The sequence below is a fragment of the Oryzias latipes genome, chromosome 3 (genome assembly GCF_002234675.1).
Source record: "Oryzias latipes chromosome 3, ASM223467v1".
Lineage (NCBI taxonomy): Eukaryota > Metazoa > Chordata > Actinopteri > Beloniformes > Adrianichthyidae > Oryzias > Oryzias latipes.
Genome location: NC_019861.2, coordinates 12,410,191 through 12,437,397, shown reverse-complemented (window position 1 = coordinate 12,437,397; position 27,207 = coordinate 12,410,191). Strand labels below are relative to the sequence as shown.

The window sequence follows — 27,207 nt, the reverse complement described above, 5'->3', positions numbered from 1 at the left end:
AAAACACACCATTTATCAACAGTTTCATTTTGTTGTGAATCAAGCATTGTGTCGTCTGGCTTAAGTGGTGCCATATTAAGCTGATTTGTGACACGTCTGCCATTGAGATTTCTGCTGCGAGCTGATACTGCGAGTGTCAGGAAACTCGTAGTTGAGGACACAGGCGCAGACGCAGGGACTCGTAGTCAAATCGTAGGTTTAATATTCCTCACGATCGGAACAACAATCCAAAACGATCCCGTGACAGGGACAGGATCAGTGCAGGCTAAATACCCTCCAGGTGATTCAGCAACAGGTGAGACCAATAAGGTAAAGACAGAACAAACGAGCAGAAGAAAACAACCAAACCGGAAGTGTCAAAACAAAACCCAACAACCGCCCTGGCCCAGAACCTGACAGTACCCCATCCTCAAGGAGCGCCCCTGGGCGCACCACCAGGCTTGTCAGGGTGCCGGCGGTGAAAATCCCGCTTCATGTCCCGGTCCAGGACGTAGGAGGCAGGCTCCCAGGACCTCTCCTGAGGACCGTAACCCCGCCAATCCACGAGGTACTGAAGACCCCGCCCCCGACGTCGGACGTCCATCAGGCGACTGATCGTCCAGGTCGGGTGTCCGTCGATGACACGAGGAGGGGGAGGCGGGGGAGTGGTCTGATGGAGGCTACTCGTGGAGAGGGGCTTGATCTGGGACACATGGAAAACTGGGTGGACACGCATTGTCCGTGGCAAACGCAGCTGGACCGCCACAGGATTGACCACCTTCACCACCTCGAACGGACCGATGAACCGAGGCGACAGCTTCCTTGACTCAGTCCTCAACTTGATATTGGCTGTGGACAAAAGGACAGACTGACCCGGCACATAGGTGGGAGCTCGCAACCGATGCCGGTCAGCCAGCCGCTTGTTGTTTGCGGATGAGCGTTGAAGGGCAGCACGGGCCTCCCTCCAGATGAGTCTGCATCTGCGAAAGAGGTGTTGGACTGAGGGAACGGCCACCTCCTTCTCCTGCTCGGGGAATAGCGGGGGTTGGTAGCCCAGAGAACATTCAAACGGGGACATGCCTGAAGCAGATGAAGTCAACGAGTTATGGGCATACTCAACCCACGGCAGGAACGAGCTCCAGGAGGTCTGGTGGCGTGAGCAGATGCATCGAAGGGCCACCTCCAGATCCTGATTGGTCCGTTCGGCCTGTCCGTTAGTCTGGGGGTGGAAGCCTGAGGAGAGACTGACTTTAGTGCCAAACGCGGAGCAAAAAGCCTTCCACACCTGCGACACGAACTGCGGACCCCGATCTGAGACCATCTCCATCGGGATGCCATGCAGCCTGAACACGTGGTCCACGACCAGTGCGGCGGTCTCCACGGCAGAGGGCAGCTTCTTTAGGGCTACGAAATGGGCTGCTTTGGAGAACCGATCCACCACCGTCATGACCACGGTCCTGCCTGCCGAGGAGGGCAGACCGGTCACGAAGTCCAGGGCGATATGGGACCATGGACGACTTGGGATAGGCAGGGGATGCAGGAAGCCAGCCGGCGGTTGGTTGCTGACCTTGTTTTGGGCGCAGACCAAACACGCAGCAACATATTCACGTGTGTCTTGTGCCAGACCGGGCCACCAAAACCGGCGACGAAGAAAAGCGACGGTTCTGCAGACCCCAGGGTGGCAGGTCAGACGTGTGGCATGACCCCACTGGAGAACCTGGCTCCGCACAGACCTGGGGACAAAGAGTCTATTGGGCGGTCCTCCACCAGGATCCGGCTCACGGGTGTGAGCCTCCCTAACAGTCCTCTCCAGTTGCCAGATAACAGCACCCAAAACACGGTCAGCTGGGATCACGGTAGTGGGCTCCCGGTCCTCTACAACCGGTTCCTGCTGTCGAGAGAGGGCGTCAGGCTTAACGTTCTTGGAACCAGGGCGGTATGACACCAGAAAATCAAAACGGGTGAAAAACATGGACCACCGCGCTTGCCTAGGATTCAGCCGCTTTGTGGTCCGGATGTACGACAGATTTTTGTGATCCGTCCAGACCACAAACGGCTGAATCGCCCCCTCTAGCCAGTGGCGCCATTCCTCCAGGGCCAGCTTAATAGCTAGTAGCTCCTTGTCCCCTACGTCATACCTCGCCTCTGTTGGGGTAAGACGCCGAGAAAAGAAGGCGCAGGGGTGGATTTTACCGTCGGCAGCAGAGCGCAGGGACAACACAGCCCCTACCCCTGTGTCGGAGGCGTCCACTTCAACTACGAACTGACCGGAGGGGTCGGGTTGGATCAACACTGGCGCAGTGGAAAACAAGGACTTCAAACGTTGGAAAGCAGCATCGGCAGCATCTGTCCACTGAAAAGGCACGGAGAGGGAGGTAAGACCCGTCAGAGGTGAGGCGACAGAACTGTAATTACGAATGAATCTACGTAGGAAATTAGCAAAACCCAAAAAACGTTGAAGCTGCTTCCGGTTAGTGGGAACGGGCCACTCCACGACTGCGCTCACCTTGGCCGGATCAGGTCGCACCTCCCCCTCGGCAATGACAAACCCCAAAAAGGAAACACAAGAGGAGTGGAAATCACACTTCTCGGCCTTGACATACAGTTTATTCTCCAACAACCGTTGGAGGACCAGCCGAACATGCCGCCGATGTTCGTCCGGGTTCCGCGAAAAAATAAGAATGTCGTCTAGATAAACAAACACAAAATGATGAAGAAAATCGCGGAGCACATCATTTATCATGCCCTGGAACACAGCCGGGGCGTTAGACAGACCAAAAGGCATCACCAAATACTCGTAGTGACCCAGCGGGGTGTTGAATGCGGTCTTCCACTCATCACCCTGCCTCATACGCACCAGGTGGTAGGCGTTCCGCAAGTCCAACTTGGTGAAAATCCTAGCCTCCTGCAGGGATTCGAACGCCGAGTTCATCAGGGGAAGAGGATAATGATTTTTAACCGTAATAGCGTTCAGCCCCCTATAGTCAATACATGGCCGCAAGGAGCCGTCCTTCTTGCCCACAAAGAAAAACCCAGCTCCCAGGGGGGAAGAGGAGGGTCTGATGAGACCCGCCTTCAACGACTCCGCCACGTACTGTTCCATGGTCTCCCTCTCAGGCCTCGATAGATTGAACAGTCGGCCCTTAGGCAGAGGGGCGCCGGCCCGCAGTTCAATGGCGCAGTCATAGGGCCTGTGCGGCGGCAAGGAGAGAGCCTGGCATTTAGAAAACACCCCCCCTAAGTCATGGTACTCCGGCGGAACAGCGGAGAGGTCAGGTGAGGGCGGCTGCCCAACTGGGGCAGCGGGATCAGCCCCTGGACGTCGAGCCGAGCGCAAACAGGTCTTATGGCAGTAAGTACTCCAACCGACAACACGACTAGTGGCCCAGTCCACTACTGGATTGTGAGTAGATAACCAGGGGAATCCCAACACAACGGGGTTATGGGGGGAGTCAAAGATAAAGAAACGAGTTAACTCATGGTGGTTGCCGGAAATAATAAGGTGAACGGGCTTCGTTACCTGAGTGATAGTGGCAACAGAAGCACCATTCAGGGAGACCACCTGCAAGGGGCGGGGCAACGTCTCGGTCAGGAACCCAGCCTGTTTTGCCAGCTCGGCGTCCAGGAGGTTCTGCTCAGAACCAGAATCCAATAAGGCCCGAATAGGAATCTCCCCAGTCCGAAACAGAAGAAGCCCTTCTAACAAACAGGTTCTGGCATCAGAACCGGTGGGCGCCAAACCTCCGCTCGTCAACGTGCCCACACTTAATGACGAGCGGTGGCTTTTGGGCAGTCATTGCAGAAATGACCCCGCTTGCCGCAGTAAAGGCACTCACCAGCCGTCATCCGCCGTTTCCGCTCGGAGGAAGAGAGGAGACCACGGCCCAAACACATAGGCTCCTCCAACGGAAGTGTGGGGTTTTCTATGGGAACAGAAAAAATGTCAGAAAGATGTGGAGCCGGATCGCCACCGCCTCCCCCTGGAGAGGATGAATCGGAGCGGCGCTCCCGCCGACGGTCCTGCAGCCGGTTATCGATCCGGATTGCCAGGGCGATGAGTCCCTCCAAAGTGGCGGGCAGATCCAGCGGAGCGAGATGGTCCTTCAGCTCCCCCGACAGGCCCTCCAGGAAAGCGTCAATAAGCGCCGAGGGATTCCATGCGCTCTCGGCCGCGAGAGTCCGGAAGTCAATGGCGTAATCCGCCACTCGGCGCCTCCCCTGGCGCAGCCGCATCAATGCCCGGGCAGCCTCCCTACCCGGCCTCGTATGTTGGAAAACCTGGGTGAACGCCTCCAGGAAAGCCGGGAGCGAAGCGCAGGAGGCGGACCCGCGCTGCCACTCCGCCGTGGCCCAAGCGGCGGCTCTGTCGGTAAGATGTGAAACGATAAACGCCACCTTTGCGCGATCCGTGGGATAGGCGGCCGCTTGCAGCTCGAAGTGCAGCTCGCACTGGGTAATGAACGCCCGGCAGTCCCCCGACGCACCGGAGAACCTTTCCGGTCGAGCCAGCGGAACCGTAGGAGCGAAGGACGTCTGGCTAGCAGCCATCGGGGCGGATGCGGAGGAGGACGGCTGCACCGGCGACGGCTGCTGGAGCTGTTGCGCCAGCTGATCGATGCGACCCCCTATCGCAATCAGCTGCTGCTCCTGGCGGTTGGCCATCTCCAGCGTACCCCTCCGTAAGTAGTTCATCTGCTCCTCCTGCTGGCGGAGCACTCTCTCCTGGTTGGAGAAATCTGAACGCGAACTGTCCGCGTCTGCTGGGTCCATGGCGACGGGATCGTAATGTCAGGAAACTCGTAGTTGAGGACACAGGCGCAGACGCAGGGACTCGTAGTCAAATCGTAGGTTTAATATTCCTCACGATCGGAACAACAATCCAAAACGATCCCGTGACAGGGACAGGATCAGTGCAGGCTAAATACCCTCCAGGTGATTCAGCAACAGGTGAGACCAATAAGGTAAAGACAGAACAAACGAGCAGAAGAAAACAACCAAACCGGAAGTGTCAAAACAAAACCCAACAACCGCCCTGGCCCAGAACCTGACAGCGAGGATGAATGCTAATGAATGTGCCGCTCACACGGAACTTCAACCAGGGTTTTGTTCCTCTGCGCACCGAGTCTAACCTCAGTGTCTTCACTGAAGAGACTGGACAAACATGGACAAGCACAGATGTATAAATCTATCAAAGTCAATCCTGTGTCGTCTTAAGTTTTTAAGAGCTGGAAAGGAAACACAATGACTGAAAAGGAGCCACACAAAGCTATCAGCTAAGTCTACAGTTTGTCACACCTATGCGGTTAAGATCATTCAACATGCATTACCACGCAAAGATTTGAGAGATTCTGAGTAAAACTACGTTTTTCACTCATAAAGGAAAATAAAGCGGTTTTAAACCTCAGAACCGATGGAGCTCTGAGGGGAGACGGTCCGCCTGTCCATCGGTTCATTAAGTCAAACTCAAAAGCACTTGGGTTTCACCGGAGAACTTTGATCCAAACATAACAGCAAGTCTATCTCTAAGCTAAGAACCAGTTTGAGATGCTAGATAAAGACCTTAAATAGACCCTTCATGTGAGAAAAGCTTCCGTTGTGACCAAATTACTGTAATTCTACAAAGACTCAGTTAATATTTCTCCACATGCATTAAGATGCTCTTTGCCACCAATCACAAATACTTGATTACAAGCTCTGTCTCCAAGTGTGGCACAACCAGTTATTACGTCTAAGGTCAGTTACTTTTTCTTATAGAGTCAAGTGTTTGAATCACGGCCTTTAAGTAAACAAACTCAGCTGATCTTTGTGTGATTTTTGACAAACTGAAATGTTTTCAAAATCCCTGGATTTACAAATCAGCGAGAGGTGGAAACTTCTGACAATGTCATGGATCTGGATCTGGTTTTGGATCACACTGTGAGCTTTAAAAGTAAATGACATCAATCTCTTCATACCCCAGCTAGTATTTGAGCTAACCCTCTACACACATAGTCACCCTTAAGTAAGTAAGTAAGTAAGTACTTACTGTACTGTAGTACGGTAATAGAACCCAAAAAGGGATGTCCACGCTTGTGGATGCCGGGTCTTAAGAGGTCAATTAAGGGTCAATGAGAGGATTTCTTGCTCCAAAATGGGGGGGGGGGGGGGGGGGAGAGACAAATTCAGGTCTGAATGAATCAAAACGAGCTAATCTAAAAAGCCCTTAGTAACAGGCCTCCAGCTGGGTGTGTAACTTTTTTCTTCTGTGCTGAAGAACCTCTTCAGAGGCCTAAAGAAATGTGAATTAAGCTGGCAAGGCCCAATACCCACTTTATTATACAGTTACTTTTTGAAATAACCCAAGCGAAGAGGAACAGAGGCCTAAAGCGAGCCAACAACAGCATAGAGAGGCTCTTTTTATGTTATAGGACAGGTGGCTGCAAACTTTAAGGCTTAAACAGCCATTTAGTCCGGTTTCTTACAGACCAAAACCCAGTGGGAGCCTCAAAGTACGGGTGGGTTGATAAAATCGATCAATCGATCTGAATCGATCCAGGGTTAATAGATCAATAATCGATCCATAAAAATAGAGAATGGTCTTATATGCCTTTACTTTTCCGGTGACCTAACGCATAACAGCAGTAAAGCCAACTTCTGCTAGCTTGATGCTAACACATAATGGAATTTCCCATAGGACGGCTAATGCTAATGCTTGGTCGACTTGAACAGACATTGCTGACTAACTGAGCAGCTTTATTTACTCACAGGCATGAATTTTCCAAAGTCTTTGAAGGAAACTTTTTTTTTTTAAAGTAACCTTTGCTCAAATCTTCTGGAATAAAGTGCAATGCTATAGCACGAGCTCCGCCTAGTGGCCAAACCTCCATGTAACACTCATCTGTTCATTATTTCACTAAGGCGTTCTTGTTGAACTTTGACCAATTAGGGACTTGGATTGGGTAGTGATCTATGAATAGCGTCCTTTTCAAACATTGGAAGTGCCGGCCGTTTGAAATTGATCATGGAGGAGAAATGAATAATTGCGGTTTGTGCCCAGTCAGAATGATGTGACACCAGGTCTTTTATAGACTACAATAGAGCTGTGAAAGAAAAAGTCTGGAGAAAGATTGACCAGATTTGCACCTCTTTGACACTTCACACCAAGCCTCCTTCTACTCTGAGTACATGCGTTTTATCGGGTAGTGACAGTCCAGTTTGAACACTGAAAGTGTGTTCAAGAACCCGTGTTCATCGCGTTCTTTAACACACTTGACGTGCCCGGTGTGTACGTAGCTTTAGGTGAATAAAGTTCAGACTTAAACCATGCGTTTCATGTTGACGTCTTCATCTGTGCTGAGCGACCTCACCCACTTGTGGCTTGTCCTCCTCCCCGCAGCATTACAACATGGTTATGGCAACAGCAGCCGCGGCCTCGGCCTCAGATGACCACGAGCTGCTCTTCAACCGCTTCCTGCCCTACAACTCCTCCTCCTCCGCCACCCAGCTGTACCTCAACCAATCAGGAGCGTCCCCCGCCGCCTCGCTAACGGCACCCAGCAACGGGGCGAGCAGCTCTGGCAGCAGCAGTAGCCTGGTCTCGTCCAGCAGCCTCCGGGACACTCACTCCACGCACTCGTCCTCCCTCACGGGCTCACACTCCTCACACACACACCCCGGGGTGGTGGCCAGCCGGAGCGGCACTGACGCAGTGGCAGCTATTTACAGTGGGATACCTGACGTTATATCGCTGGACTGACCCCAGAGGGGTAAAAGCAAGAGTCTGGGCCCCAGCTTCAATGCAGTAACCAACCCATTCACAAGCTGACTGCAGAAACTAGACTGACCCCCAACAGAGCAGACCGATGGGTGGGCTCATGCCAGGACTCAGCTGCTTAAAGGGAGGGCACAAGTTCTGAAACAGGATGTTGTCACTTTAAGAGGTCAGCTGTGGACGGAGTGTTGATGCAGCTGCTGCAGGTCAGAAACGCATGAACTCCTGATTTCTGTTGTTCTGCAGCCAGCCCGGCACAAACGGCAAAGATGCTACCTGAGAAAACGAAACACCACGTTGGAAGTTTTTTAAACAAAAAGGAATGGGAAAGGTGTGGCACCATGTACAAAGAACAAAATCTATTTTCCTCTTTTACTTTTGTATGTTCAACCCGAACACGGTCGGTGTAGTGAGCTGCTTGGATCTCCGTTTGGAAGTGGAGGAATGAAGAGTCTCTTCCTCGGCTGGAGCTTATAGAAACGCCTGTTGCCATGTTTTTGTCCTTTTCTCCGACGTGAACTTCCATTCTCTTTTCCAAACTCTTTTTTTTTTTTCCTTCAGACAATAACTTTACAGTTTTATGGTGTGATTTTGTGTTCCTTTTAAATTATGTATGATATTTAAACAGTTATATATGCATTCCCTTTGACCTTCAGGTTAACGCTGCGGGAGTGTGCGGGTGCAAGCTAGCCTTTTCTAGTGTGTCATTGGAACTCCTCTGCCAGCAGAAAGCATTTAGAGACTATTTATACTTGCCAGTTTAGATCTTTGAGCTGGGAGGGTTGTTTTTTGTTGTTGTTTCTTTTGCACAATGCCAAAAACAAAACAAAAAAACAGTAGGTACTTAGGAAAAGGATCCCAGTGGTGGGAGTGCAGTCGCATCAACGTGCCAGTGTTTGTAGTGGGTCTCGGTGTGTTCCTGGTGGGACGCTCTGTCCCCTTCTGTCTCGGCTCCTTAGCTGACTGTTAAAGCAGGAATTCCAGTGAAGCTGTTGTAGCAGCGTCAGACCTTTTAAAAGCACGGGCGGCGCGACGGCATGTGACCAAGTTCATACTAGTGCCTGTCCATGTGCGTGTCTGTTTGGGAAATGTCATTTTATCGTCTTAAATGCTTGGCCCCCCGACCTCTACAGCCCAGGTTTTTCCCCCCACACACACACTGTAGGAGAAGCACGCCGCTCAGTGGCTGCCAGCATGCAGGCCTGTTTTTCCAAAAGGCACGTCCCGCCTCAAAGCGAGGAGCGCCTCCGACTCCCAGGTTTCATGAATGTATCGTGCTTGGGTTTATAGTCAAAGGGAACTGTGTTGCATCTTCCATGTGTCCTTGAACGGCCCACCCGCTGCTATCATCTGGCCCCTCCATGTGCCAGTCCCTTCCAGAAACCTGCAGCACACTCCACTGCCCAATTATCACATCCGCGATGGCTTAATCACTTCTGACAGCAGCTCCCCCCCCGTCCCGTTCACCCCCCACCTCCCAAACACTCTTTCTTCCGTTAGTAAGTTTATTATTCCCTCTTGGGAGCCAGCTCCATCTCACTCCATCCTCCGCCACAAAGAAGTAAGGTATTTCCAGTTCTGTACAGTATTGTATTTATTTTTGTGTGTCTGTATGACTTTGTTGAGTCGCTGTCATTTGGGAGCTTTGGACTTTCATGTTATTTGAATGATTTCTTCAGGACTTTCGAGGAAGCTGTTGCCTTCGGATCCAAAAAAACCCCCCAGAACTTCAGAGCTTCCCTGTAGGCCTCAAAGAAATTACTCCTCAACGTTGACGTTCCTTCGTAGGTTTGACGATGTCTTAGGAGCTTCGGAACACAGAGAGCGATGCAGATCTGTGCTGTTAGCAGATGTTGCTGACATCATCTTTAGGCAACCTGCTGGGGGTATCGGCTCTGCTCTCGCTCTCTGCCGATGAACGTCAGCTTTCATCCTGAGTTTCAGCACAAAAACAGTCCTGATCAAAATCTTTAAACCAGTTAAGAGAATGCAAGAATTTGCATTCTTACCAGCTGGACCTTGACAAGATTCTAAATAGAGCTTCAAAACTAAAAAAAACAAAAAAGAATAAAAAAGGAGCAAGAAGACAAATATGTTTTAGATAAGATAAGCCTTTATTGTCACTGTCCACATTGATCAGCTGCCATTTAAATGAACTGGGCTGTTCATCAGCTGATCAAAAGTTTGAGCCCACAAACTTTAAGAACCAGAAGTTTTACCAAAATTAACATTTGACATAGGATTTTCTAATAAGTAATCATCCTGTTTAGGTCTCTTGATGGCAAAGGCAGAAAAGCTTCATTTCTGTGAATCTTGCAGGATCGTTGAGCTGCATAAACACGGCCTCTCACCACCAACCTTCGCTGCTGAGGTTGGACGCAGTGAAACAATAGTTTTGAGTTTTTCAAAAGATTCTGAGGGTTACTGAACAAAAAAGTCAAGTGGCAGACCCCAAAAATAAATGACTGGCACTGATGTGAGGATCCAATGGGCTGTTCACCAAGACACGTGACGGTCCTCGACCCAAATTAAAGCCATCACTGGTGCCGACTGTTGCCAGGTAACGATCAGACCGCTCCTGCAGGAGGAGGGCTTCAAACACAAGCAGCGTCTTCAAAGCCACAAAACTACCTGGTTGGACTTTGCAAGGGAAACACCAAGTTCTCTTCTCTGATGAGATCAAATGTAACCTTTACGGTCCTGATGGCTTCCACCATTACTGTCATGACCAAGAGATCCCACCTGAAATGTTTTCTAGTGGAGGAGGAACCATCATGGTATGGGGTGCGTTTGCTTCACTGGAACAATGTTGTGTAAGGGGGTCAAACCACAGCTGGCTATGTGGAGATGTTGCAGGGGGGGGCATGCCTCGTGCCTGAGGCCTCTCGTCTGTGTGGTGATGACTGCGTCACTCTATTGGACAGTTCTAAATATTCTCCTGATTTAGATCCAATTGAGAACATTTGGCGACGTTTACAAAATTGGAAATCAGTTCCAGTGGAAGCCTTCATGAAGCCCTCTTCCCCATCTTTGAGGACCTAACAGAGTTTTTTTCTCTAAACATTTGATCAGCTGATAAACAGCCCATTTCAGTTAACTTGTTGTTTCAATTCTATTGTCTGCTTAGTGTTTGGCCTCTTGCTCCCATCGCTTACTTACGCGTTTTGAAGCTCTACTTAGAACCTGGTTCAAATCCAGCCATGCAAAATGCAAATTCATGCAATTCCTTAATTGGTCTTGAGATTTTGATCAGGACTGTAATACTAATAGCAGCAGAACCGATCGCTTTGGACGCCACTATAAATAAAAATGTAAAAAGTGATTATACAGGTTTAAATATTTAGCTTTTAACAGATTTGATTGAAAGAAAAATGTAAAATGTTTGATTTTAAACTTGGCCCGCCCCACAAAACTTCAATTGACCTGATTTTATAGGAACGGTTTCCTTTTTCCAGCTGCAGATCTCTTCATTTTCCTCCAGACACGTTCAGAGATGTTCCTGTCAGGTCCGCTTGGACTCAAAGTGTGAAGCTGTGGTTGAGGAAGCATGAAAAGTCCTCGCCGTTCAGACCCTAGCCCCACCCAGAGCCTTTGGGGGGTGAAGGAGAAGACCGTGGTCCGCTGTCCTAGCCTCCCTTCGTCTCTGCAAAGAGCACAGGATGAGTGTAAACTGAACGCCACGCTGCTCACAGATAAGTGTCAGGACATCACACAAGCTAATGAGAACTGTGGCACAGCAAGCTTCCCCGACAGGGAGCAGTACGGTGGCCCTAAAGGCAAATCCCTCCATGCAAAAGCACATTAAATATTGCAACAAATAAAACTGCAAAGAAAATAAAGAAAAACAACATTACAATTTAGAAATCAAAGCAGAATTCCAGAAACCAAAACACAATTCTAAAAAAAAAAGGAAAATTTTAAAATTTAACATTTTGGAAAAAGCAAAAGTAATTTTGGAAAATCAAAATGAAATACTAAAAAAAGCCAGAAAAGGTGGAACAATGAGACATCACTGCTTGGATGATAACGTCTGATTTTTGAGGTTTGAGTTTGTCAAATGCCCTCATACTAATAAAGTTTTATGATTAGCATATCCAGTATGGCTGCAGACCAAAAAGGTTTTGGTTGAGAAGTCATCATTCAATCAGTGACTGTGTTTCATTTCTTTTTAACAATTTCTTTATTTTTTTTCTGGAAAATACTTTAGTTTTCTGAAATGTTTTCTTTTTTATTTCATCTTATTTTTTTGTGTGTTTTGGATTCTAAAATGTAATGTTTATTTTTTCTTTAATTGAGGACGTGATGTTTGATATGCTTTTGCTTCGAGTGATTTCTTGATGTGATTTGCACTTCAGGGCCACCGTAGATCAGCAATAAAAGGTGAAATGAATAAGGTTTTAGCATGTACGGCTTTTAGCTTTTTAATGCTTATTTAATCAGAGATCAGCATCCAAACTTCACATCCAACAGAATCCACTCATGGGCAGCTGTGTGTCGTTCCTGTCTGCTTCACTGTCGACTTCCTTCGATCCTTGATGCTGCGGTGTCTGGAACTGCTTTGCATTGTGATTTTCATTTATTCCTTCCTCCTCCTCCTCCTCACATGTCATGCAGCTGAAGAGAAGGAAGCACGTGCCGTGCGAGGTCAGACAGTGTTGAATGTGTTGCTGTTGAGGCGCTCGACAAACAAGAATGGGAAAACCAAAAAAAAAGTCAAATTCTCCTCCATTCCTGTGTCTTCTCTCCCTCCTGGTTCATTAGTTTTATTTGGAAAGACGACACATGAGCTTTATTGGGAACCTGAAAAGGTCTGGCTGAAACAAAAGGGAAATTTGTGTGTTTTCTGTCCTGTAAACCTGAAAACAGAGACTTTCCATTCAAACGTGGATGTTTGGTGTCTTTTTGTATGCTGTCGTGTGTCCGTTCAGAGTGAGAGAATCAAATAATTTATATATTTTTTTTAGAAAATGAAAGTTGTATTATTAAAAAAAAAAAAAGACTGTGGCCACTTAGTCTCTCTAACAGCTGAAAGGATCACTGCCTTATTCACAGGATTCGTTTCAAAGCTCCAAACTGAGAAAATCATTGACAAATAAAGGCTTTTCGAGGAGGACAGGAGCAGACGATGTACAGTAGACTCATGTCAGTTTGTATAAAGAACCAGGTGGAAAAAATATTTATTACCTGCATTGAAAGAAATTGTTTACTTATTGAATGTTCCCTGTTTATGTAGAAAAGTAGATGTAATAAAATGCATTCTGCTACATAAATGCTGGTGTCCACCTTATTTGAATGTTAACAGCTGATTTGACAGTTTTTCTTAGTACTGTGCTTAAAACTGAGCACTAGGGGGCAGCAGTGAGTTACTTGACCAAACGTTTCCACTCTTTTTTTTTTATTATGATTATTAGGTCATTTCTTAGATATTATTACTAGTAGATCTCAGCTAGTACGTCATTTTATTGGGATTATTAGATTTTTAATGGCATTATTAGGTCTTTTTGCCATTATTAGATAGTTTTTTGGAATTATGAGGTATTTTTTGGGGATTATTTTGATCTTTTTGGCATTTGTATTTCCTTTTTTGGTGTAAACAGATTTTTGGGCAGTAGGTCTTTTTTACATAAGTTTGTTTATTCTTACATTATTATTTATTTATTTATTTGCATATTTAGATCATTTTTACATCATTAGGATTTTTGTTCACATTATTTTGGATGCTTGTTTCATTTTTAGGTATGTTAAACTTTTCCAGTCTAAAAGGCTCGAAGTCCCGCTCTAATTGGTTTTTGGCCCCTAAACCTGGCCTGGATGTACCCTAAAATGGGATCATCCCTTGACTCTAAAGGCCCCACATCATGCCGGATTTAAACATATAAACCAGATGTTTTAGGAAACTCTAAGTTTTTAGAAACAGTTACAGAATTATAAACTGTCATTATAAATGACATTAATTTAAACTCCTGCTTTTATTGTGTTGTTTAGAGTGTTTTTCGTTAGTTTTTTTCATACATTTGTAACATTTTTGTTTAGATCCATGTCTTAAATCGTTTTTTAAGTAAATATAAACTCTACGAATGTTGTGAGAAATGGGCCCCTGAGGTTAAGTCCCCTGGAGTCTTAATCTTGCCATCTCTTCACACCGCAGCGCAATTATATTCGAGCTTTGATTCCTTTTATTATGACGGTGCGCATCTTTACGCGCAAGAGTGATGGGAGTATTTAAGCTCTGCTCCATTAACCACACCCACAAGCTGATTGAAAGAGGGGTGGAGGGTGGATGCCAGCTGTGATGCGCTTTGGAGAGCAGTAGAGGCGGCTCGGGAGTGGGTGGGGTGGACGCAGGCACAGGAGCTGGGATGGCATCACTTCAGGAGCCGTTTGGACATAAACCGGGCTCTCCGGTATGATCAGCAGACTGGCATCTGGAAGAACCGAGACCCTCAGCTGACATGAGTCAGGGCAATGAGAGCGTCCGCGCCAACATGTCTCAGGCGGAGCTGGACCTCTTCAGCAACCTGGAGGACATCGACGTGACCGCAGACGGGAGTCCTGCTCTCAGGTTCCTCATCTGCATCGTTTACTCCGTGGTGTGCGCCGCTGGGCTGGTGGGCAATCTGTTGGTCCTCTTCTTCATCAGAGTGAAACAGGACAGGAGGAAGTCGGGGGTAAACTTCTTCGTGCTCAACCTGGCCGTGACGGACCTGCAGTTTGTGCTCACGCTGCCCTTCTGGGCCGTGGACACCGTGATGGACTTCAGCTGGCCCTTTGGAGACGCCATGTGCAAGATCATCCTGTCGGTCACCGTGATGAACATGTACGCCAGCGTCTTCTTCCTCACTGCCATGAGCGTGACGCGCTACTGGTCTGTGGCGTCGGCTCTGAAGAACAGAACAGCGCACAAGTCCTGCTCCGCCAAGTGGGTCTGCGCTCTCATCTGGACTCTGGCGACTCTGGCGACCGCGCCGACCTCGATTTTCTCCGCAGTGACCAACGTGACAGGAGAGAAGCTGTGCCTGCTGCGCTTCCCCGGTGGACAGTACTGGCTGGCGCTTTATCACATCCAGAAAATAACTGTGGGCTTCGTGCTGCCCATGGTCATCGTGTCCATCAGCTACTTCATGCTGCTGCGCTTCATCCACAAGCGCAGCATGAAAACCAGCAACCCCAAACGCATGTCCCAGGTCACCAAGTCTGTCACCATCGTTGTGTTGTCCTTCTTCGTGTGCTGGATGCCCAACCACGCCATCACCTTCTGGAGTGTGCTGGTCAAACTAAACGCCGCACACTGGGATAAAAGTTACTACATCGTCCACACCTACGTGTTCCCGGTGACCGTGTGTCTGGCGCACACTAACAGCTGCCTGAACCCCGTCATCTACTGCCTCATGAGGAAGGAGTTCAGAGACAAACTTCGGGGGATGATTTACAGAGGATGATGTTACGGAGCGAGTGTCAGGCAAGCGCGTAATGCGTGGACAAACCGTGGCCAGGACGCGCCGGATGCGCACAGCTGAAGCGCACTGCACCCGTGGACACGGATGCTCCATGGATTCTTAAATCACTGCGCGCTTTCACGATTGCTCTGTTCCAATATCAAACAAATAAGCGTTCTTGTTAAAAAAAACAACACAATGTCTCATTAGTGGACTCCACAGACCGCGCGCCATTGCGCGTCACTATCACCTTCTGCTGTTAATGATGAGACGCGAGCAGCTGCGTTCTGCAGGAGGACGCTTAACCACCAAAGAAAATCCGGGATTCATGGAAATAATACTGAATGTAGCAACGGAAAACGTCAAATGTTTGCTGTAAATATACAAAAGCTGTTGGTTATAGTGGACAATCATTGTCATGTTAAACGAGTCTCATGCATTGATACGCAATGTTTCACGTCCAAAAAAAAAGAAGAATGAAGGGCATGCAAACGCATCAGAGATGTGTGTATTCTGCAGGTCTTAACTTTCAGCCATGCAGGCGCAGAGGAAACAGTCTGTTATGCGCACCGAGAGCCCTCCAGCGCCACCCAGCAGAGGAAAAATAGTGGCAACATAAGCAATGCTGGCAGAGAGCCGCACACACAAGTGAACACGGTTAAAACGGTCAGGAAACCTAATGGCTGTTAGTGCTGTCTGAGCTAAATTTGAATTTATGCACCAATTATTGATCTGTCTTCTATCTTCTTAATAAAAAATAAATTTTAACGAAGTGAAGAAGTTAAATCAGGAAAACATAGAGCCAAACGTCTGAGAGCATGTTGTCCTTTCAGGGACAAAGTCTTTATTCTAACTGTTAGAATAAAATATGTCCAACACAAGAGGCCCTCAGCTCTCATCTGTTTGCCTAGCTGTTGGACAGGACAAGTTAAAAAAAAAAAAAAAAAAAAAAAAAAAAAAAAAAAAAAAGTCTAACTGACAAGATTTTAACTAAGAACAAACCATCTGAAATGATATGTGAGGCCAAGCTGGAGTAGAATGCAAATGGCAAAACGAGGAGCAATTTAACCTGAAAGTCAAACAGAAAAAAAAATAGTGACAGAAAAAAACATATTCAATTAAAACCAAATGTGCTTTTGCTGGGTCAGGATTTGAATTTTCACCAACACAAACTGTCACAGGCTGCAGGGAGCAGCAGCTAATCTGACCTGCTGGAAACTGTGCTCCCTTTCATTTGTTCCTAAGTAGGTTTTCTGTTTGTTTTTGTTTTTTAATTTTTTACAGGCTGCCTGGGAGGCACACGTGGGGGAGGATAAATGAGTTCCACCCACTGATGTGAGCCTGTATCCATGGATGCTGCAAAGTCTCACCACAAGATGTTAAACTATTTCAGATTTTGAGTTGGGAATGGAACCTTTTACCAGTGGTGACCGCATTTAGTATTTAAAACAATCTGTCAGACTTTTGATGAAAAGTCTTACCAATTTTTTAATTATCCACATATTGTCCTCCTCTTGCAAATGTCTTGTTTTGTGACATCAATTCTATAGAAAATTTGCATTTTCTAGTGTTAATTTTGATGAGAGAAGCACAAAGTTGGAATCAAAGAGAAGGTGTGGTGCCTTTGACTGACAGCTTTGCACAAAGCCAAGTTTCTCTATAATGAGCAACAGTGGGCTGGAGGGAGTGAGTCACTGCAAAAGAGTCTAATTTGATTGTGATAAGATGTTTTATTTTTGCTTGAGCTGCGTGCAGATGTGTCATGGTTGTGGGGAACCAGGAGCATGTGAGCAAAATCGCTTCTGTCTGACAGCATGTTTGATTTTCTCCTGAAGATGAACCCCGATGCCTGAGCTTTCAGCAGCAGATCCACTGAGGCGCATAAAAGGCGTCTGCAGCAGGAAAAAAATATGTTTCATCCTTTTCGTGCAAATTATCTTTTGTTTTTTTATTGTTTGCTAATGAAATCTAAGATGTTAAACCTTGTGTTTGGATTTTTAAAAAAGAATTTTGCTGTGATTTCAGTTCCTGTTTTGTAAATCTGCAAACAAACTTCCCAGCCACTTCAAAATGATTCACATTGTTAATTTTTTCTCATGTCCAATAGTTTGTAAAAGCATCCAGGTGAAGACTAAGAAAACACATCTGAAGGGAGCTTCCATTCAAAGTAAACAAATGAAAAAACGTTTTATTATAAAGGAAATTAAAGCCAGGAGCAGCTATTTACTTACCCTCACTGGCTGCTCAGACCCCCCCCCTCTCTCCTCAGCCATCCTGGTCAGAACTGCACGGGACAAAATCATTAAAAAAGGGTTTTCTGTTGGTTTTATCTCCATAACATATATATTTTGGTTACCTGGAGTCGATGAAAAGGTAACTTTTAAAACAAACTGCAAAATTTAAAAAAAGGTTTTTCTTGGCAACAGAGCTTTTTTGGGAACCACGCCCACATTCCTAATATGTTTGTATGTCATGTTGTTTCGTTTAGCTTAAGCCAAGGATTCATGTATTGAATTCTTACAGTATTTTGGTCAAACAGCAAGAGCAACGTCACGTTTGTGAGCTCGCCATACTAACGCTGTTGAAAACTTCTAATTCCAACAGTTTTCCCCAATGATACTCGAGGAGTTTGAAGGCAATAGATCAAAATCCACAGGAGTTTACGTTTGTAGCTGGTACTAAAGGTGATTTTTTTTATTGAATATGGTGGCCTCTTCTTAAGCTCAAAGGTCAACCAAACTTCAGTTTAGGTTGTCGATTTAAGGTAGTGGCGTTTGTGTGATAATTTGTGAAGTTCGCTCAAACAAAAGTTTTCTTTTTCCATATTGTGATATAATTGCCACATATCACACTTTGCCGCCAAATAAGTCGTAGGTCATGTGACCATCCCATAATAATTTCAAATATTCCCCGACATGTGTGTTTTGGTCTTGTTAAGGGTTTTCAAAATACTTTTTGAGCCCCATAGGGGATTTGGGCCCTATTTATTTTTTTTCGGTTTCTCCCGCTGTGATGTCATCATTTTTAAGGGAGGGGGCATTCACGATGTAAAAAAAGAAGTCATTTTCATCGGGTACTAGCCGTGTGTAAATTTTTTTGGAGTATGCGACGGCGGTCGTTGCCGTCCATAACTGCTACGGTACTTAAATGATGTAATATTTGTCCTCTGCAGTTATATGTTCAAACTCGAATGACAAAAAAGTTACAAGTAATGAAAAACAGAAATACGTTTGCAACAAAACAAACTAAACTTTCAAGGCTCCACAAAATTAGCCCCCAACGTGAACAAAGCTGTGATTTCTGCAAAAGCAGTTCAGTTTGGGCCTTGGTCTCACATTTATCTGAACAGACATAGAAGGAAAATGACTTTCACAAACATGTCGTGCAGCTTGGATTCCTTATAAGGACATTTCCTGTTCTGTTGAAGCAGCTATGAGAAGGAGTCTTTGAGATGCTTCCCTTGGATGCAAACCATGCTGGATTCACAAGCTGAGAAGTCCCAAGAATAATAAGCTTAAATATTACTGTTGAAGGAGATGCATTATTAATTTTACTCATCATAAGCCTGCCTATTTGTTTCCCCTTCAGAAAACAGATACGTCAAAGCCTTTGTCTCACAGTCACCGATTTGGCCCAAAATGAAACCATCAGCCTTTTCATTTACTCTAGGTTTTCTTTCAAATCCAAGTCCTATTTGTTTGCAAACCTTTGTGTGACTAAGTGCTGCAGTAATGAAAGAGAAACCTGTCTTTGTGTTGCTGAATGTAATATGTCAGCGGCTCAGTCTCTTCTTGCTGATGCCCCACACACACTTTCAGCGGCCGACTCGACTGCATGCAGGAGCAGAGCAAAACAAGACAGAAATGAAATGGTGTCTGAAAGCATCCAACTGCAAGTTTAAAAAAAAAACAAAAAAATCAAAGCTTTAGCCGTGTGTGAGAGAAAAATGACCAATAGGGGACTGTAATGTCAGGATCTATGAGCTGCGTAACGACACGATTACATATGAATTCATTCAGAAGCGGCTCTAATAGCTAATAAAAATGCAAATATGGGAGCCACTGATGGCTTTTTCGCAGAAAAATATGTACACTTTATGTATCTGCTGATGCTAATGTAATGCATGTCTGCTGCACTTGTCGCCTGTAATGGGTTTGTGTATTGATTTGACAAGAGTAAATGATTTCACCCCAACATGAGCAGTGAACCTCTAACAAATAATAGCACCCTAAAGCAAAGTGGCTCAGTTACAAAGCAGAAAAAAGTGAGATTATGCGTTCTTCGTTTTCCCACCATTCCAAAGAAAATGGAACATTTTGACATTTTGATAAATAGTCTGAGGTTTCTCAGGTGCTTTGATCTCAATGAGGGATTGCAGATCTGGTAAAGGTCAGCTCTTGGCACTCGGAGGACTCTGACATTTGCAGGGGAAAAAACAGCTATTAAAACCCTGATCAGTTCAGTTATGGTTACTTTGAACTTAGCTTTCTCTTGTAACAAGTTGAAAGTGAAAAAAGTCATTCAGAGTATCCATTCTTTACCGCACGTGCTGCAGGTGGAGAATCATGGAAACTGTGTGGTTCCAAGCAGATGACAGTGAATCTTTGTTAGTAATCAAACAGAGCAAAAGATGTGAATAATCTGGATTATGTGAAACCAAACACAAGCAAAATGCAAAAACGGAATCTTAACAAAAACATTTGTTTTTAAGAAAAATTGACTTGTTTTCTGTCTTATCAAAAGGTTTTCAATATAAAAATAATTATTTAATGAATAAACTTCTTTTTAATAATATTTTTGGCTAAAACCATTTTTTTACCCCATTAGCAGATATTTGTTACTTATTTTTAAAAAATTGCTAAGAATTTTTACATTACAAGAGGAGAAAATGCAAGTCAACAAACAGAAAATTGACCCAAGAATAGAAAGTGAAGTTAAATTATTTATAGACAAAATAAGAAGCAGTAGAAATTCACAAAATCTGTTTTCATTAGCTCTTTAATAAAGTACAGGAAAAGTGTTTTAAGTCTTGTTTGATGTCCCTTTCAAATCATTGAGCACCTTTTGTGTTAAATCACTTAAGTAAGTCACTTCTTAAATCAATTTTAAGAAAAAAGTTATAGGAGAACAAATAAATCACAGTTTTGAACCTTTTTGGAGTTCTTGACAACAAAATCAACAATGAATTTGTCATGGTGCCTCTGTCAGCTCTCCTCCCCCTCCCCTTTCTGCTTGGATTCTGATTCATCTCAGTTGTGTCCACTCACCTCATCACCCTCCAGACCTTCATAAGGAGATCCAGAACCAGCATTCATCGCCAGTTCATTGCCCCTGATGGTGCTTAATCTGGTCTCATGTCTAGTTCTCTAGTGTTCATGATCACGTCTAACCTTGTTATTGCCTCGCCTTCAGGACCTTCTAACCACAAGTGGACACCTGAGTCACCAGATCACCTGAGCCACAGAACCTCAAGAGCCTCCAGCCTCACCACGAGCCAACACCGACCTCCAGCCTCGCCACAAGCCAAATCTTCATCAAGCTACTTCACCTGCTTTGCCTCGGCCTCCAGCCACATCAAGATCTCAAACAACTCCGGATAACATTAAAACTTTACTTGCCAACTTGCTCACCTTGTGTTTTCCTTCCGGGTTTCAGCCCCTGGGTCTTCCTCGCCTAGCTTGCCATGACAGAATTCCTGCTTTTGATCCTTTATGTTGTAATTTCTGTGAAACTTGGGTTACGTCAACATAATCAAGTCAAACTTCATTTAATCAATGACAAATAAAATCCTAATTAACCCTACAACCATGAATTAAAAAAAACTTTTTTTCTTATTAACAATTTGTTTTGTGTGATTTAGTTTTTGTTCCAGGCTAATTCAAAGAATAGTTTACGTAAAGTAGCTAACTTTTCTTGAATTGCATGCACACCTGCAGTAAACAGATTCTCTTTCTTCTAAATGAAGCAGGACCTCAGCATTAATGTCTGATTCTGTCTGGTTCACATCTGAATGGATGACAGAGCACCGCCATGGATTCAATCTAGGTCAACAAATCTGCTCATGTTAAATACATTTATTTCCTCATCATAAAACATACTTATTTATTACCATCTTGTAGGCTATACGGTAAAACTCCACGTCATTTTTACAATAATTTAAAAGCTCAAAAATGTGTTTAAAAGTTATTTTTTAAGCAGTTTTTGTGACATCATCCACGTTTTCTGGAAGAGAGGTTTTCTGGAACAAAAAAACCCCTTTGTTCTTCATCTAGAAACAAAAGTGACTGATCATTTGGATGGGTGAGCCAATACTTTTGGTCTTGTGTGCTTACATGTGGTACTTCTCTTATCTATAAAAGCAGTTTAGCAGTGTCACGTGCTACTTGATCTGCTTAACGTGTTCTTGTAGCACTTTTCTGATGGATGATACTTATAAAAAAATTAAGCTTAAAATTGAATTTCAGTTTTTCTTTATTCAAATCGTTATCAGGATTTAAAAATGCCTTTTGAAATGATTGTATTTGTGACGTAGAAAATACCCTGGATGGGCCACATGCTCCCTGCTTTGCTCCACTTGCAGACAAATAGATCCATGTACGTCTTTTTTTTCCCCTTCATCTGAGCTGGCATCTGGTATCGATAATGTTAGAGAGGCAACTCAGAGATTAAGAATTTCTAATGACTTCCTGCCACTGTGTTGATATTGTCCTAGAAAACAACAGTTTTTTTTTTACTTTACCCAAAAATAGTGTAATCGTAATTAAAAGTCTACAAAGCTTTTACAAGACCCCAAAAGATGATCAGAGTGGGACTTTAAAACAAACTCCATTTTCTACCAGAACATGGTCACAGCATCAACTCTCTGTGTGGCGTCTACCAGATTCCAGGGTTATAGAATCTCTGAAACCGCCTCTGGAGACACATCAGAAACGGAATAACAGACTCCACACATGCAGCTTTGCTGGGATTTTTATTTTTCATCAGACTTCGGAACAGTTATAGCTTTTAAAAAGTTAAAACTAAGGTTTGAGCAAATAAGGATTTCTGGTTCTTAAGACTGCACAGTGGTGTCCTGTCTGTGTGGAGTTTCCATGTTCTCCTTGTGCATATGTGGGTTTTCTCTGGGCACTTCTGCCTTCTCCCACACTCCAGTTTCATGTTCCTGACCGTTTACCTCACCTTTGCTCCTGCTCCTACACCTGGCTGTGGATCCTGTCTCCGGCTCGACTCGCGCCTTTGACTGTCCCCACAACCACGGCTGGATGAAGCTCGTCTGCTGGACTTTTATATATGTAGTTGTAGATTTAGATAAGTTAATTCTTCTCTAAGAGTTCTGGTAAATCGCCTGTCCATCCTGGGGGAGGATCCCTCCTTCATGTGGGCACCCCTGAGGTTTCTTCGTTTTTTCCGGAATCCGGTTTTTTTGGGAGTTTTTCCTTACCGCGAAGGGGGGTCTAAGGGCAGGGATGCCAGTATAGCTTAGTCAGTTTGTTAGTTCATTTTAGTATTTTTCTATTGAACTCTTTGTATTCGTGATCCTTTTGCTTTCATGTTTTACTTCGAAGCACATCGAGACGACTGTTGTTGTGATTTTGGGCTATACAAATAAAATTGAATTGAATTGAATTGAATTGAATAAACATGCTTCAGTGGTTGACTGGTGACTCTACGGTGTCCCTGAGTTGTGATTGTGAGTGTGTGGTTGTCTGCCGTTGTGTGGCCCTGTGATGGACTGGCAAACCGTCCAGGGTGTCCCCCGCCTCCGCCTGACAGTAGTTGGCCGATTTCTGGTATCCCTGTGACTCTGAACATGAATGAGCGGTGTGGATAATGGGTGGATGTATGGAACTTTTGTGCCATGCTTTTTCTAAATATAGCAAGAAGGCGTTAAGGCCCCCTCCCCCCAAAAAACAAATCTCATGAGACCTTTGATAAAGTCTGAGTCTCTGTATGACAGAGGACTGCCATCATCTGTCACTCAGATTTTTCTTCTCCTCAAAAAAAGGTGAGGCTGGCTATGACTTAGCGTGTCTCTTCTTATTCAGCTGCAGTTTGCTGTATCTGACCCACTTTGACGTCTACAAACCTGCTTCATCTCTGAATACACACTGAACCCACACAGCCGATTCACAACAGTGTCTCAGAGCAGGCCTGCCACTCTGTTATTCAGTGAAGTGGATGACTGCAAAATCAGATTTACATCAACGTTTCTGCCCACTGAACGGCTCCGGCAGCTGCATCTCATCTTCATCCCTCCGTTTGGAAAAGCTTCTGCTTTTCCTTGAGAGCCATGTGTCAGTCTGCGCCTAAAATGCTCTAATAATTTGTCGTTCACAGACGCCTGAACAAGTTTCATTACAGTCTTACTGAATCATGTGGCGAAAAGCAATTCACATAATTGAACTTCTTCCCACCTTAAAAAGGCCTTTTGCTTTAGCGGCATTCAAAACTGAAGACAAGTGAACACCTCATGAATCCACATTATTATTATACAAAGCTCTTATTTTGAAAATTAGACTGCTTAATTGAATTCTGCTTTTTACTCTATAAATCAGTCATCATTTATTATTTCTTCATCAGTAAACATAGACTTGTTTTTGCTTTCGGGAACTAAAAAAAAAAAAAAACATGCAGAAAAGCTGTAAAAAAGAAAAAGGAAACAAATGAGCCAACAAATAAATAAATAAAGATTTCCATCAGTTTAAAATAAGCCATTAAAGGTTTAAAGCTGATCTACTTTGACGTGAAAAGTTTTTAGTAGGAGGAAAAAACAGTCTCCACAAAAGCTCAAGCAGATACAGTTGTTCATTAGCAATAATTAATATATTTCATAGTAATCCTGCTGCAGTGCTGCTCTTCAGGGAGTAGTTTCTATCTACAAACGTAGCTTTTTGAATCATTGGACTAATATTTCAAAAGATTCCTTCTCACAGGTTGTAGGTCGGTCTCCTAAACCGAGTTGATTCTGTCAGCATCCTTCACCATTAGCTGACTGAAGTGTCATCACTTCTGCTCTGCAAAAGCTTTCAATTCCTGAGCTTTACTTTTTCGAAAACATGAAGGTTACTGGAGGGCATAGCTGAGGAAGCTGCTGAAAGTTATTCTTTTTGATGATTTAGGGGCCGTATTGGCCTGTTTTACCGCCTGTTTTGTACATTTTTCTTTCTGGTCTGGCATCAAATGGACAGAGTTTGTAGGATCAGCATCAATTTCATTACTCATTAACACAAATTACTCATTGGATCAATCACATGAAAACAGCTAAATGTATTGTAGAATGTTGACATGGTCGCGATTATGAGCTACAGTTCAAGCTGAGAGTCAAAATGAGAGAAGAAAAAAAAGATTGAAGTGAGTTTGAATGGACCCTGGTTGTATGTTTGGCTCTGCTGTGAGTATTTGCTGGGATTTTCCTGCACAACCGTCTCTAGGGTTCACTCAGAGGGGTCAGAAGGATGTAATATTCAGAGTGCTAACAGCAGAAATGCCTGAAGGAAGTCAGAGATCAGAGGAGAATGGAGGTTTTAGATAACACTCAAATAAGGGGCTGAATTACCGTAAATTAGTTAAAGTAACCAACTCCTACTTTTAACTTGTATTAGTTGGAAACAAACACAAGTTAAAAGTAGGAGTCATTCTGATGTCAGTCATTGTACATCTTTGTATTTTTATTATTATAATGTATAATTAATTGATTTGTATCTTTATTTTTTACAAATTGTTTTTTAATGTTTTTTTTTTAATATATAAACTCCTCAGATTCCTTGCCCTGTTTTGATTTTAATGAAAAGTAGACGACAGCGTTTCAATTCATTACACCAAATTTCTGCTGTTTCTCATTCGTTTATGATGTTTTTCTGTTCCCTGATTTTGGATTTGATTGCATTTGGGGGACGTGAAGCGCTATGTGTTGTAAATGTTTACTTGAAAATTGTCCCATCAATAACGTTGATTGATTGTCACAGCTTATGTTTGTAGAGTACTTTGTGGTGTCAAACCGTGACGCAGGTGGGCTCCAGCCGCAGAAGAGCCTGACGGGGGCCACCACGGAAAAAAATCCCAGAATTTAAGTTACTGTTTGCACAAGTTCACCGAAACAGGACAATAAGCATTGTCTGTCCAAGTCCTGCAGCTATGACCTTTAGTGTTTAGAATATGCCATAGACAAGGCTAAAGCATGTATCTGTGCTGTTCCCTCTACTGACTGGTGGTTATCAAATTGCATGGGGGGTTTTTCAGTACACCTTCAGGTCCTCCAAGGAGCATACCGTAGTTTAAACATCCCCACTTTCTCAAGGAAAGTGCAGGTTTTTTTATATTCAAATGACACTGGCAGGCTACCAGACAACTCTCCAGGATTTCTCCTTTTTCTTTTTACTTCCTTGCACTGACTTTGTTTGACATCACATTATGATTCTGAGCTTGTTCTCATGCAGTCTCTCATTTATAACTTCAAGGGTGGAATTTCATTTAGTGTCCATTTTCTATTTCAACTCACTTCACGTCCCCAGCATCAGCAGACACGCACTGTTTGAGGAGCAGCTGTTTATTGATCTTAGAAGGGTAATTTGTTTCCCTCTGCATGCGTGTTCCTTTGGGATGCAACTGGGCTGCTCCAAGTCACACGGCCTCAGTTAGTTTTCTGTATCTTTTATGACATTCATGCAAGGAGTGACGCAAATCCCAACAGAATATCTGATTCTTAATTTGGCCTTCATTTTTGGTGAAATAGACGACTTTGGTTGGAAGCACGTTGTCTAGATTTTTCCTCTTGACATGATGCTGGCAAGAAACGACACTTTGGTCTGTTAAGAGTTCCAGTCAATGTCAACAAAGATGTATGGTATGACCCTCACTTTACAATGTAAAAGCTGACACAGTGTACAGTTCATGAGAAATTTGTGCTGGCCAGAAAAAGGCTGAGAAACCCTTGTATAGCGATCACAGGAATGTTATCTCATCGTGCCAACAGGAGATGACATAATTCCAATTTTGGCAAGAGGGCAACCCGAAAAATGAAGTCAGTTCAGTCATTGTTTTTTTGCACCATGTTGGAGCCAGATAACGTCAGTGAGCAGTTATTGGTCTGAGTCGGTCTGAGTCTACGTTTCTATGGTGAACACTCTCACTAATCAGTAGTGAGTTTGTTGGAAATCCACACCCCTGCTACTTGAAAGCGCGAGAATACGTTTTTTTATTTGGGGGCCAACGGGCACCACATGCTTTTATTGAGGCATCTGATTGGTCAGTTTATAATTTGAATGACTTGCAATGAAGAAAAAAAAAACATTATGATGAAAATAAGGATTAACAAGAACATGTTTTGAAAACCATCACTGCTGTTTATTTCTCAATAATAGCTAGCAGATACTTCCTATTTGGAAAGCCATGGAAGAGGGTTACTTAGTCCACTTTTCATGTAAAGTCAATGCCTTTGAATAATTCCAGTAATGGAGGTTTGAAAGGCCGTCACATTTATAAGAATCTGTTTTCAAGGTCAAGAGTCAAACTACCAACTGATTCTTTAAACAAGCTTTATCTATGGTTGGATGTAGAAACAGTGCAGATCTGGGGTGGCGCTGGGGGGTTACGTGAGGACAGCTGCCCACCAGCAAGAAGCTTTTCCCCCCGCCCTCTTCAAATTTTGAGGCACTATTAGTATCATCATTGACAAAGTTGAAGAAATCATCAACACAACCTTCATTAAGCATTAGTGTTAGCACCTCAGCTAACGGAACTGCTGTTTTAATATTAAAATCTATAACAGTAACACTAATGAATCACTTTGAGATGCCCATGTAGAAATGTTCTGCTACTGACAGATATATGCACCAAAACGAAGAACAAAATGAGTGTCTAGATGCCCACCAATGTATTTAATGCATTATATACTTGTGTATTTATTAGTAATTTTTACTCCTTTGTATTTTTCTTTTTTTGTATAAAAAAGAAATATAGACTTTTGCACTCAGCTATGTTGTGCTGTTTTTGTCAGAGTTTGTTTTTCAGAGCAAGGAGGCGAGCACATGAACGCACCTCGGC

General features: G+C 44.3%; 2 protein-coding genes across 2 annotated transcripts in view; both read left to right on the top strand.

Annotated features, from left to right (window-relative positions):
- Window positions 1-12,999, top strand: part of LOC101169428 (E3 SUMO-protein ligase PIAS1) — an 80,270-nt gene extending 67,271 nt beyond the window's left edge. The window contains exon 13 of the mRNA XM_023953063.1: window positions 7,355-12,999. Within this exon, the coding sequence (XP_023808831.1) occupies window positions 7,355-7,714 (360 nt within the window). The 3' untranslated portion in view covers window positions 7,715-12,999. The remainder of the gene's footprint in view (window positions 1-7,354) is intronic.
- Window positions 13,000-13,818: 819 nt separating this feature from the next.
- On the top strand, window positions 13,819-15,634 carry LOC101169183 (relaxin-3 receptor 1-like). Its single transcript, XM_004066960.4, has one exon. The coding sequence runs from the start codon at window positions 14,182-14,184 to the stop codon at window positions 15,166-15,168; it is 987 nt and encodes a 328-aa protein (XP_004067008.1). The 5' UTR covers window positions 13,819-14,181; the 3' UTR covers window positions 15,169-15,634.
- Window positions 15,635-27,207: the final 11,573 nt, after the last annotated feature.

Bases quoted from the DNA above. Each gene is read 5' to 3' on its own strand.
- LOC101169183 (XM_004066960.4), top strand. From the start codon at position 14,182: ATGAGTCAGGGCAATGAGAGCGTCCGCGCCAACATGTCTCAGGCGGAG.